This window comes from Vicugna pacos, chromosome 8 (genome assembly GCF_048564905.1).
Source record: "Vicugna pacos chromosome 8, VicPac4, whole genome shotgun sequence".
Lineage (NCBI taxonomy): Eukaryota > Metazoa > Chordata > Mammalia > Artiodactyla > Camelidae > Vicugna > Vicugna pacos.
The window spans coordinates 60738767-60752173 of record NC_132994.1 but is presented as its reverse complement, the minus strand read 5'-3'; the positions used below and the strand labels follow the sequence as shown (position 1 = coordinate 60752173).

The window sequence follows — 13407 nt, the reverse complement described above, 5'->3', positions numbered from 1 at the left end:
ATTCCCAAAAAAGTAACCCTGAATTTATCACTTGGAGGCAACTATTTATACAGCATTGGTATTGCATTAGGTATTGTAAGTAATCAAAAGATGAGCTGAAGTGTACAGGAAAACGTGTATAAGTTATTTGCAAGTACTACACCATTTTATGTAAGAAACTTGAGCATTCAGGATTTTGGTGTCTGTGGGGTCCTGCAACTAATCCCACAGAAATATCCAGTGACAACTGTATGTACTTCCCTACTTCCCTGTGGTACCAAGCCCAAATATTATGTTCTTTTTGGTGGCTCCTGAGGCTAAAATTTCACACTAGTCAATCTGTGTTCTGCTTGTTTTAGTGTTCCTTCAGGTCAAAATAATCAATACTTGTTTGCCTTCTCCTGCAAAAATCAACAATATACCTGGACTGCTGTGACCGAAAGTGTTACTGAAACACCCTCCTATTCTTCCTGAGTTGTCAGCCACAACCTCATGGACCTAAATTTCCCTGTGGTTCTATTCTTAGCCAATATGTGGATGACATTTTGTTGTGTTCTTAAGATGGGGTGAGCTCTAAGATTGATTCCATCTGTCTGCTTACAGTTTAGTTCAGAAAAGTCATAAGATTTCCAAAGAGAAGTTACAATTTTATCAAAGTAAAGCTCATTACCTAGAACATTAGTTAACCCAAGGAGGTAAATTTCTTTCTCTTAACAGATTTGGCTTTTCAAACTTTCCCAGGCCATTAATTGAGAGACAATTAAGAAGATTCCTGGATCTCACTAGCTACTGCAGTTTCTAGCTTTTCTGAATCTCCGCATTACTGCATGACACAACCAAATCTTGTATAACCAACCTCTTTCAGAATCTAAGCACAAACACTCCTTTCATGAGTTAAAATTAACTCCAAAAACTTCCCACTCCGGGCTTAATTATCATAAGCTTGTCTAATTGTATATAATATGAGAGATCTGAACAAACCCGGATGTTCTGATTCAAGTTCTGTGAATCATTAGGGACAAAGAGCTTACTACAGTTTCTCTCTTGACCCAGTGTCAAAAGTCTGCTCATCTTGTTAAGGGCATGAGCCAAAGCAGCTAAACTAGTCAAGGCTCTGTTAACCTGTTTTTTAGAGTCTCATTTAAACTTGACAGTACGTCATGCTGCACATTTTTGGTTGCTCACTGAAATTAAACAATGCCTCTCTGTAAGTAGACTTGCCTGCAAGAAAAGCCTATTCTTTTCTCTCTTACATGTTTCTGTGCATCATTGCAATGCTTTAAATCCTGCTACTCTTCTTCCATTGCCTTTAAGAAAGAGGAGCTTATGACTAACCTCTGCAAACTATCTAGGCCCTCCATAGATAGGCTGGAAATTAGTTTGGAAAATTAAGACTTAGTTTTGTTTGTTGATAGGACATATCTCAACCCTGAAACAGGAAAATATCAGATGGTTTAGAATAGAGCTGCCAAGTAATATGGACCATTAAAGGGAACAGGTGCTATTTTAGAGGAAGTATGCTCTGATTACATCTTTCTCTAGACGTCTCTGATATCTAAAATATTACTAACAAGATCCAGGATGCAAACAAAGAAATTATGCATTTGAAAACTTTTGCTAATAACCCCATAGCTAATTCTGCAGACTCTTCAGATCAGGTGACAGTATTTTTTCTTTTGGTTTAGTTTGGATACTTGTGGCTCCTGAGAAGTGGAATGCAAACTCTGATTATAAACATTTACTTGCTGTTTGTCTGTGTTGCAGTATTCAGATCTGTGCTCTCCAGAGTTCTGTATACTGTGTATAGCTGCTGTCCCATTTAATGATCCATTAAATGATACCCCAACAAAAAGAACAGGAAAACCTGACACTTACAGCAGTTGAAACAGCCATCCCAGAAGCATGATACTTGATTATAACACCTAAAATTATGGTGAAATTGTGGCTTGATCATGCATCCAAATATTAATTGTCTATTCTTCAGTTCAGGATGAGGAAGCTGAGAACTAAGAGTATATACACACGTTCAACTTAGTCTTCAGTGTTACAAGTTTAGAATTTTATTGTCTTCACTAACATAGGTTCGGTATTCTTTGTTCTTCATCATCATGACTTTATTATAACTTAGTTGTTCCAAAAACTTCCTGAAAAACCCATGTATATGAATATCAAACTGTTCAGTTCTTCAATAGATAGAATCAGACACCTGTATTCCACCAAATTCTTCAAAACCTTCACCTTGCTGGACCTACCAATCCTAAACTATTATATCCCCTTTCTGCAATCCTAAGCAAGCTCTTTACCCTCTGAGATACTACAAAACTTCTGCCAGGGGGTGTCCTCCCTAATACTCTTACTTAAACTCCACTTCATCTTATCAATAAGTTTTGTTGTCTGGGGAAGCAACAAGCATATATCACAGAGATTCCTGATTATGGCCCATAGAGCTTCATTCAGTAGGTCTGGGAATCACCTCTAGGTGATTCTGAGGAAGGTGATATAGGAACCACAATTTAAGGCTCTAACATATAGCTGTGTGTAGCCTTTTAAAAACTGATTAACTCTTGGGTGTTTACCTCTAGAAAACTATAATTTGAAAAGATACATTTACCCCAACGTTCATAGCAGCACTGTGTATGATAGCCAAGATATGGAAGCAACCTAAGTGTCCGTCAACAGATGAGTGGATTATATATATACACACATATATATATATAATGGAATACTGCTCAGCCATAAAAAAGAATGAAATAATGTCATTTGCGGCAACATGGGTGGACCTAGAGATTATCATACTAAGTGAAGTAAGTCAGAGCAAGGAAGACAAATAGATATCACTTGCATGTGGAATCTAAAATAATGATACAAATGAACTTACTTACAAAAGAAAGAGACTCACAGACATTAGAAAACAAATTTATGGTTACCAAAGGGGGAAGAGGGGTGGGGATCAAGTAGGAGTTTGGAATTAACATAGACACACTACTATGTGTAAAACAAATAACCAACAAGACCTACTGTACAGCACAGGGAACTATACTCAATATCTTGTAATAACCTATAATGGAAAAGAATCTACAAAAAGAATATATATATGTGTATAACTGAATCACTTTGCTGTACACTTGAAACTAGCACAACATTGTAAATTAACTATACTTCAATTAAAAAAATGAAAAGGGCACATAGCTAGAGATGTAGAGATAATTTTAAAAATGAGGTTGTATTAATAATTAAGAAACTCATTAAGATTTTAATTAATCAACTAATTACACTTTGATGCTAGGCCAAGTGCAATGGCATGTACTCTGGTCCCTTTTGTCCATGGGTTTAGTTTTAAACTGTTCTGATTCAGGAATTCCACTTAAACAGTTTATCTATGGGAGTTAAAACCCAGGAAAACTGATACTTGATAACTAATTTCAGGAGGGTCTGTTCATATTCACAATGCCCATTTCCAATAATTGCTGTCTAAGACTCTTTTTTTGTTATCAGTACAACATGGGAAATGAATTTAATAATCAGTACATGCTTGATTAATACACTAAATTAGTAGAATTAGAAAATAATTCAAACAGATGGTGGCAATCTATATATAGCACTGTTCTGCTATTAAAAAATATGAATAGATCTGGAGGAAAAATATGACAGTTTTTACCTGTGTGCAAAAGAGCCAAACTGCAATAGAAAGTGGCTTTTGGAAGAGAGAAAAATAAATGGTATTTATAGTTCCATTTATTACATGGCAATCACACTGTGATTGGATAATTTGGGTCAGTTTTAGCAGACACTAGGAATTCCCATTATTAATTAACCAAAGAAATAAACAAAAATAGGATCCCTGGAAACAATGTTTGGATACCCTAGCCATTCCTAGAGGCTGTTGTTTTTGTAACACATGCCTGGTTTAGGAGGGCTTGCTATGCATGGCTTGTCTAGGAAGACATGGATTTGATTTTAGAAACAGAAATTACTTTCCTCTGGATATATGTTTCCTGAACCAAGAACAGCGGGCAGACTGTCTTGATTCTTGCCCATGCTTTAGCATAGCTCTTTAATGACAGAAACATACTGATTGTCACACGAGGCTACTTTCCATTTTAAATCCTGAATTAATGCTGTTAATTGCTTTACTATTCACTTGTTACCTTTCTAGACTTCATGGGATCACCACCTATCCATATTAGCAAGATTAAAACCTATGGTGTTTACATTACAGTGTACATTACAGAATGTTAACAGGTAAGCGGCAAAGGGGTTCGGTTCTTAAAGGCTTTAGAAATGCAGAATGATACACAGTTGGGCAGGTTTCTTTACTTCAGGATTTCTCGAAGCTTTCATTATGTTCATATGCATTGTGCATTGTGTATTGTGCAAAGGACTTAGAGAATGCAATGTGTCTAAACATTATTTAGCTAGGGAATCCTTTTATCGGGGAAAGGATTTACTGCTACATCCACTGCATTTTTAGTAATCATTGTGATGTCTTCTTACGAGTCTAACATCACCAACAAACACATTGAAACATCCTGGTGAAATTACTGGGATATGGTTCTATAGGTGGTGGTTAATTCCACACGTTTTTTCTCTTGAGCTGTGTTGCTGTGTTTGGATACATTGCCCGTGGGAGTCTAGGTGCACTACAAATTCTTGTAGGGACCTGCGAATCCTCTTTTGGGTTCCTAGTACCATTAACATAACCACTTACTTATCATTGAGCTGATCCATTAGTTTGGAAACTCCCCAAGGAGGTGGGGATGTGTTCCTTGTTTTCAGCAGCTTGAACAATGCCTTGCCCATCCCAGGGGCTTGGATATTTTGTTTCAGATGCAGTTACAGCCACCAAACTTCAAGCAAGGCAGAATTTTGATCCGTGGTTAACATCTTCCACTTAAAGATTCCTCTTTACCTGTTTAATCGTATTACTTCACCAACGATATTTTGAGAGTATAGTATCTGGCATGCATTTTGTTTCGTACTGAGCAGCATCGTATATTAGACATCATTGCCAGTATAAACCTGTTTGGTGGGGGTGGGAGTGGGAAGAGAATGGCATACAGGATTGTTTGGGTAAGGGGTCAGCTTTTGAAAATGAGAAGATCTCCTGAGGGTTGTCCACAGTTTGCTAAGGGGTAAATACGACCCATGAGATTCAATGAGACTGTTTTTTGATAGGCTCACTCAGGTCAGATTTATGCTAGAATGACTTGATTCTTTCCAACAGTTTTACAGTGTCACTTTATTTGATCTAAATTAAAAGAAAAAATTACTGATTCAAAGTAAGAAATTAAGAATCACTACTTAATACTTCTGAAAAATGGTTCTTAAAAAGTATTATCAGGAACTAATTGTAATTACATCCCATGGCAGCCTGGGAACTCTTCTCATTTAATTACAAATTCAACATTTGCACTTTCTGGACTGAGACAGAGAAAGGCTACAAACAAATTGTCAATTAACTTTTTCTAATTACTCACATACAAAATTCAAAATAGTACCAAAAAATAAGCTATCTGTACAAGAATAGCTGAACCCAAGCATACACTGAAAATATTGTCAAATTATGTAAACTGTGTCACCAATTAGAATGCCTTCAAAATGCAAGATTAGTGCCAAGTTGGTAAATTTAAACAATGTGCAAATAAACTGCATGTTTCTAAGCAAATGCTTGCCAGGGCGTGTTACCCTAGTACCTACTCATTCAGTCAACATGAAGAACCTCCTATGTATTGTGTGTTCTTCCAGTTAAAAATTAACAGTTCAGTTGGGACAAATCTTCTGAGCAGTTTATAATAATGTCCCCTTTATTCCACTTCTTATCTAGTTTTTTCTTTCTTTCTTCTTTTTTTTTTTTTGCCCCTCTAATTTTACTACCAGTCCTTTACTCTCAGGAGGGCTTCTACTTCTCCTAGGATTTGGGGCAGAGATCTGCTGAGTTTTCCAACCCGTGTTTCCTTCTGAAATTGGGTTGGTAGCCTAGGGAGGAGGGGCTGATCTTCTTGATCTTTGTCTTAAAAGAAAGCCTTGTAAAAAGCCTACTTCCCTCCCACTTCGTCGAGGCAGCAGACTCATGCCCAAGGAAATGGACACTCCAGTAGTCTCCCCGAAGTCCTCTGCTGTGCCTTCCTCTAAGTTTAAAAGGTGAAACGTACTGGTCCCTCCCCCAGCTATACCCTTTGTCATGTGACTCTGCAGGTCTCACAAAGGAAGAAGTGGAAACCATTCCACATAGCTAGCTGTGTAATTTGCTTTGACTAAGAGAACTTAGTAGAAGTGATGATGCTTCAGTTCGGAGCAAAGCCCTCCATCTGCATGCCCGTTTTTCTGCCATTGCACAAAAACACATCCGGTTAGCTTGCTAGTGGATGAGGGAACCCAGCCGGGTTGCCACATCATCCCAGTATAGCCATCCTACATCACTCAGCAGCCCGTCAACCCCAGACATGTGGGCAAGTGCAGCTGGGATCAGAAGAGTCCTGTCGGATCAGCTGAACCTCACATCCCATGAGCTAAACAACTGCTTATTATTGAAGTTTTATGACTCCTGTGTCACGTTATCATGGCAACGATACTATCGCCATAGCTAATGAATATAATGTTATTGTGACTCACTCCTGGCCTCCATCAAAGGCTCACTCTTGTTACTTAGTTAACGTCACAAACACACAAGCTGCTACTGCGTGTCAGTGAACTTTGGGGATCCTACAGAATGTGTTAGGTGGCATGGTATTAGTGGTCTCAGTGAATTCTCAGCTAGTGAATTAAGAAAGGCCCCTGAAAAAGTTGGTCTACTGAAGCAGGTGAATGGTAGTGGTGGAGGTTTTGATGCAAACTGCATTCTTTAAAGTATGCACATGTAACTTCAGTGATAGAAGTCCCCAGCTGAAGGCTTAGTGAACAAACAAAACTTTTCCATTTGTTCTCACCTCCGTTTTCACCTACTTACTCAACAGGTTGCTGGGAACCAACAACTGGTTCTTCAGGTCTGCTCAGTGTGTGTGTTACTTTGGGGTAGGTGGGACGTTTAAAAATCTATGTTCATTGGAGTGTATCGCTTTTCTTTAACAAATTAAATGTTTTGGGATTTTTCTATTTTGTAGTTTTTACTTTTAGAAGCAAGTAACATGATTCTCAAAACTATTTCCCATGGGATGGCTTAAGAAATGGATTACATCTGCTACCACCGTGGTAAAATCCAGTGCACATATAAGAAGCACAGTATTTGAGAGCATGAGGCTAAATATCAGTAGCCCCTAAGTTATTAAAACAAAAGCTCAGTAGGCTTCACATACATATTTTTAACATCCAACATTATTTTTTCCCTATCAATCAGCCTTCTGTCTGTAAAGGAAACTGAGAAATATATAAGAGAGAAGAGAGGAACACAGAGGAGAGAGACAGTGAGAATAAGAAAGAGAAGGTATTTGTGGGTATGAGAGAAAGTGCAGGAAAGCACATAGACTAATCAGGATACAGACTCTCTTCATATTTTATTTTCATAACTGTATATTCAAAGCTCAGGGTCTATCAGTGAACACTGCTGAAGAATATCAAAGCCATCTTGTGTTAAAATTACTTTTATTCAGGATGAAAAATACAACATGTAACCAGATTAGATGATAGTCTATGATTAGTTCTTTACCACATATTTCAAAAGAACTACATACTTATTTCCCCTTGTTGTTACTGCAATATATTTCTTTTTATTTATTATTACTTAGAAGGTTACAATGTAGTGTTTTATGTAGCTTTTCCTTAATAGCAGATAGAGAACATGTTGTACACAATTACAGGCAGAAAAAAATTAATACATAACTTTTCAAGGTAAGGACAAGGAAGACACCAAATCTACAACTTGTAGTTCAGAGTTCAGGGAATTTTTTTTTTTTCTTTAAATAGGTACTTTTATTGGGTATGATGTGGTCTGATAAAAGCTCTAGATTTTTCAGACTGCAGCGGCATAAAGCTATTTCCAATGCAATGGATGAAGATGGATCTGAGGTAGAAAGGTGGTCATGGCTTTCCTCTTATATAAAACAATTTTCTTCTTCTCAAAATATCTTTGCTGCAAATAGACACCCTTGCCCCCAACCCACCCAACCTATTCTAAAAGAATAGGATTTCTAACTTTAAGCCTCCTTCTGGCCAGATCCCAGTTAAAGAGAACTCAAAGTTAAAATGTCCTGATGTTTTAAATGCACATATGCTTAAATCAAAACACATTACTTTCACTATTTGTTTCGTTTTGTTTCTCTACATTTGGTAAATTACATAACACATTAAGCTGAATCAAATAAATGTTAAGTCAGAAACTGAACCAAATACCTAATGGATGCACTCAAAGGTACAGGCCTGGGTTCCACCATCTAAGCATTAATTTCATCTTCTATAGAAGCAGTGACACAGGCTTTTGATGAACATCATTCCCACATGTATTGATCAAATGAAAGGTAATAAAACGGCTGTTCATTCACCCAAAAGGAAAACTGAGACATTTGTTAAATTTGTGTCTGCTTTCAGAAGGAAAATAACTGACGGTTTCAAGAATCACAAAGGGCTTGAATATAAACAATCATAAAACTCTCTTCAAAGGGAACCAAAACAACCCTGTGTTCTGGTATCACAATTAGGTAAAGGACTGCTATGTACTGCATGATGAAAACCAACACCTGGGAACTAGGAAAAGTTGCCCTAAGTTTTGTTTCTGTGTCAAAATGAAAATATGCCTAAATGGGCAACCTTTGGGAAAATGACCTTTGAGGTTATTAAAATCCTGTTTTAATCTATCATATAGATTGGGACATGAAATAAATAAAGAAATCAAAACCTACTTATATGGAGCAGGGAAGTAAAATTCAGGAAAAAAATCCCAGTAGAGATGTCAGGCCCACAGGATTTTTATTGTGGTTATCCAAGTGGTTGCTAAAGAAATAGGTGTATGATGTCAAATAAAGTTCAACAGCATACACAGAGCTGTAGCCTAATTCAGACACATAGGATTTGACTGAAATATATAAACTTATTGATTTGGCCAAATCATGGAAACAAATACAGAAAATCTATTTGGTCATGTGGCTGATGGATTATAAATAACCAAAACATAATGGTAAAAGAGTCAAAGAAATAAATGAAGTTATTGTACAAGGTTAATATGAAGGAATGTAAAAATGCAAAATTGTCTTCTAATTCTTAACGCAATTTTTGCCATGGTTATTAAAAAGAAGGTATCATATTAGAAAGCCCCCACCCACTTTCCCAATACTGTGTACAGTATACAAATCAGTGACAAGTGTTATTACCATTTCCAAATACCACTCTGTTCATTAATTTACAGTTGCATAGAAAGGGAAGAAGAAACAATAATATATGATTATTATAAAAACAAAATATCCTTTTCTCTTTGGATAGTCAGTGTTTTACTCCTTCAGTAGAACACACAGCGCTCAACAGCACGTTTCAAAGAGTCACGGAGCTTCTGATTAAATGGAACTTGAAATTGGCATTTGCTGAAAAGGGCAATACTGTTAAGTCAAGAAATGTTTGTTGGCTGGATGAATACTTCACATTGCCTGTGGGAAGGGAAAACAGTGCTGTCAGAACAACATTTACATAAAACATTACAGGTAGCAGAGACCTGTCAACTCTTAAAAAAACATAAAAGTGTTTCTTTCAGAACTAGACAAGCGCTGTTTTGCTGTGTTCAAGGGGGATCCTGTACTACCATGTGACTTCTGTTCCTGGGATGAGGTCTTCTGCTCTCATCCAGAAGTCATTTTGCTTTTTATTAACACAGCTGATCTAGAGGAAGTCTGGAAGACGTTTTTCTTTCCCAGGCTGGAAACCAAGCTAAAATTTAGAAGATCTGGCTTTTGTGTGTGGCGGGGGTGGGGGGGTAGGTACTAATGGTGAGTGAATTAGGCTGGTGCAAGCACTTCTGTCTTCCTGGGAGGACAGTCTACGGGAGGTCTCCCGCAGAGGCAGTACCCTTGATAATTTCAACCAATCTCAGTCCCGAGCTGGGGCCCAAACCACAGGAATTCAAGACAAGAATCACAGTCCAAGGAAGTGTGGTGCTGCCAGTTAAAGGCTCAGGGCCAATGTACACAGGCAAGGGAGGATATAAATCCAGGCCACACTCAAGGGAGTGATGTCAGCCTTTCAAAGAGAAGCTCAAAAGTTGGGTCCATCATCATTAAAACTCATGTCCTTAAATTCTTCCCTGAATTGCATCTTCCACCTGCTTGCTCTAACCAATAACTGGATCTCCCCTGAAGACACAGCTTCCCCCACAACCCTTTCACATATGACTGTTTTTTATCTCCCACACTCTTCAGGTATTGGATAAGTCCTTCCTAGGTCCTCACAGTGGTTTTCAAGGCCCTTTCTCTCTCCTGCTTCCTAAAAACACCCAGCTTTGACTCTCATGCCATCAGACTATACCACCAGCTATGCAGTCATTTTCAGCCCCTTGGCTCATGTCCCCTTACTTCTTAAAGAAGAAATGGCTCACTGTCACTCACTATTTTTAAATCTTTGTGATTTCAATGCTCACACAGATGATTCTTTCAAAACTCTGGCCTCTCAGTTCCTTGAGCTCCTCTCCTCCATGAATCTGTCCTTCACACCCTTCTCAGCCACTTACTCAAAGTTCCCAATATGGACCACCACTAATTCCTGCACTGTCCCCAACATCTCAGTTTCAATTACCCCACCTTCTGACAATCACCTTTATCCCTCCAGCTTACTTCCACTAGGACCCCAACTTCATCCATCCTTTGGTGCTGCAATCCATTGATTTTTCCTACCTTGTTTTTTTCTATCTCCCACCCCTAACATGTCCTCTCTTCTTTTCCTACCAAGCTCAGGTGTCTGGTTCAATCATTATCATCACTCCTTTGCCTCTTCCCTTGAACTGCTGTACTTTCTTGGCCAAACCCCAACTTCAACGTTGGTTAAATGCAATACTTGGCTTGCTCTGGTGCCTGTGCTCATGAACTTGAATGTAGCTGAAGGGTTAAATTCATGAGCAAGTACCTTAAATGGTGGCCTTTAATGCTGCCTGGTAGTCATTCTATTTCCCTGTCCATTTGCTCTTCTGAGCTCCAAGCAGCAACAGCTCATCCTCCAGTCTCTCCTCACACCTCCAATGCCTCCTCCCCATCCTCACTCTCTGCTGAAGCCACCACTTCTGATTCACTAAGAAAACAGAAGCAGTCAGTAGACTTTTGCTTCCTGGGATGAAGTCCTTCCTTCTCACGAGCTCTCGCGCCACATCCACTAATCTATGTCAAATTCCTTTGTCTTCCCTCTATTTACTGAAGATGAACCATCTGAGCTTCTCCCTAAGATCTCAGCCCCTCTTGCCATTAGGACAATAATACATTCAGACGGTTGACTGTTTCAAAAAGTTTCACAAATAAGTGCGTGAAAGAAGATGTTCTCCAAAGATTAACTGTGGTCTTATGACACATTATTTCTAAGATTACCTGATAAGGAACATACTGAAAGCCTGAGGCTGTTAACTCCCAGTTCTGAACCCATTTTTAAAGGAAAAATCAAACCCTTTTCCCTCAAAGTAACAAAACCACCTTTGTGCACTGCCCCAGTCACTGTGTTTAAATCCATGTTCTAAGTCTAACCTTAAAGAGACATCTGGGAGAATGGTGGCCAGTCAAATCTATCCAGAGTAACTTTACACAGTATATATGACGCCTTTAAACAGCTGTTAGAACACGAAAGATCAAGCATGTGGCATTTTGGGCATCTAGAACAACTGATTCGGAGGGGTTCCCCCTCCCTAGACGGACAAACTATTGTTCTGAATCAGTGAACATTTAAATGTCAAGCAAGTTTACCTATTTACATGGGGAATAAAGTAGCACCACAATTAGTGGTAGCTAATCAGCTCACTCTAGGTTATAACCAGCAACACCTTAGCCAATCAACCCATTAACTCTTACCTGTGGCCTGCTGGGGAGATTTGCTGAAAGAGAAAATAAAAGAGATCAATTGAAGGCAGTAGTGTGATTCTACTGGTTCCCCCTTCCAGGCATGCAATAGTTTCCAGCTATTCAATTAATTTAATAATAAAAAAAAAAAGAAACGGGTTTTGGGATTTTTTTTTCCTTTGGCTAGATGCTTTAACAGGGCTAGTTTCCTTGGTTAGCTTCTCCTATCCCACGTGCTTTGAGATACAAAAATTCCACCAAAATATGCAAAAGATATGGTGGCTCTCTCAAACAAATGAACATTCAATGAGTACTTAGTTTTGCAAAAATTCTCAAAATTCCCTATTGAAATCATGCCATGTATTTGGTTTTTGTGTCAAAACAGGGTAAGTTCTGTATATTCTGCTGAATAGTACAAATTCTGACCAAGAGGTCATTAGAGAAACAAGGGGGCCTGAGTCTTCAGTTTCTGTCGCACTTGGCTCCTTGCCCCAAAGGCTAGGAACACAGTGGTGATGTGTTTGCATCAAGGAAAGGGCCGGGCTAATCCTCAGCATTCAGCAGCCTTCTAGGAACTTGGGCTAATAATTCTGCCTTTGATGAGCCCAGTTAAGAACATCAGAGGAGTTAGAATACGGTGTCTAATTTGCCTGTGCACCTGAGCAGCTCATTTCCTTCCTGGTTGCAGATGGCATGGGACAGTGTAGCTGATCTGGTGGGACTTGGGAGGGCAGCCACTAGCAAATCTCCTAAGACCTCTGCTTTCTCATCTCTCCCGTTTCACTGTGAAATCTCACAATTATTGGACTAGTACTCAATCCTGGGGAGGGAGGGGAGCTCCACCCTCCAATGATGGTAACATCTGTTCTGTGTCAAATAAGAATTGTCCCTAAGCATCTGGTAGGTTACACTACTTCCAGCTGTCATTTTCTGTGCTGAGAGGAAAAAAAAAAAAATCTGTGACCACCCAGTGGGTGCTTTGTGAGAAAAAAGGAAAGCAAGAGGGGCAACCTTCTTACGATGCCTGGAGGGAGAGTGTGAGCCCCAGTCATACTGGGGGCAACGACCAGGCTAAGAAAGCCTCGTCCTACCAGACGTGTAAGTTACATCAGGGAAAACAGAATGGACCTTTTCACACAAGGAACTACACCCGCGGGAAAGCTGAGTTGCGTTAGTGTAAAGTATACCACACGCAGAGTTAGACTTCTCTTGAGTCACAAAAGCCACATCCAAACAGAAATCAAATCCATTTTGCTTCAAATCAACGTTTCAATCCTACAGATTTTTTTTTTTTACAAATAAAGGCTATGAGTACTCCCCTGAACAAATAATACAAATATATTTTTAAAGAAATCAAATCATTGCCATTTTAGTAGGTCTTGAGTTTTTGGTGAATGTCACGCAAACTCAATAAACTTAGGCAATTCACAAAGGAAATATGCCTGTAGTTTAAAAAAGTAATGATTTTAGAAGAATTTGT

General features: G+C 38.7%; 1 protein-coding gene across 12 annotated transcripts in view; it reads right to left on the bottom strand.

Moving 5' to 3' along the window:
- Nucleotides 1-7540: 7540 nt before the first annotated feature.
- UTRN (utrophin) overlaps nucleotides 7541-13407 on the bottom strand; it is a 448326-nt gene continuing 442459 nt past the window's right edge. For all 12 annotated transcript variants that reach the window (XM_072965969.1, XM_072965972.1, XM_072965970.1 and 9 more), the window contains 2 exons: nucleotides 11940-11962; nucleotides 7541-9548 (listed from right to left, as the gene is read on the bottom strand). In XM_072965969.1, coding sequence (XP_072822070.1) covers nucleotides 9540-9548; nucleotides 11940-11962 — 32 coding nt within the window. In that variant the 3' untranslated portion in view covers nucleotides 7541-9539. The remainder of the gene's footprint in view (nucleotides 9549-11939; nucleotides 11963-13407) is intronic.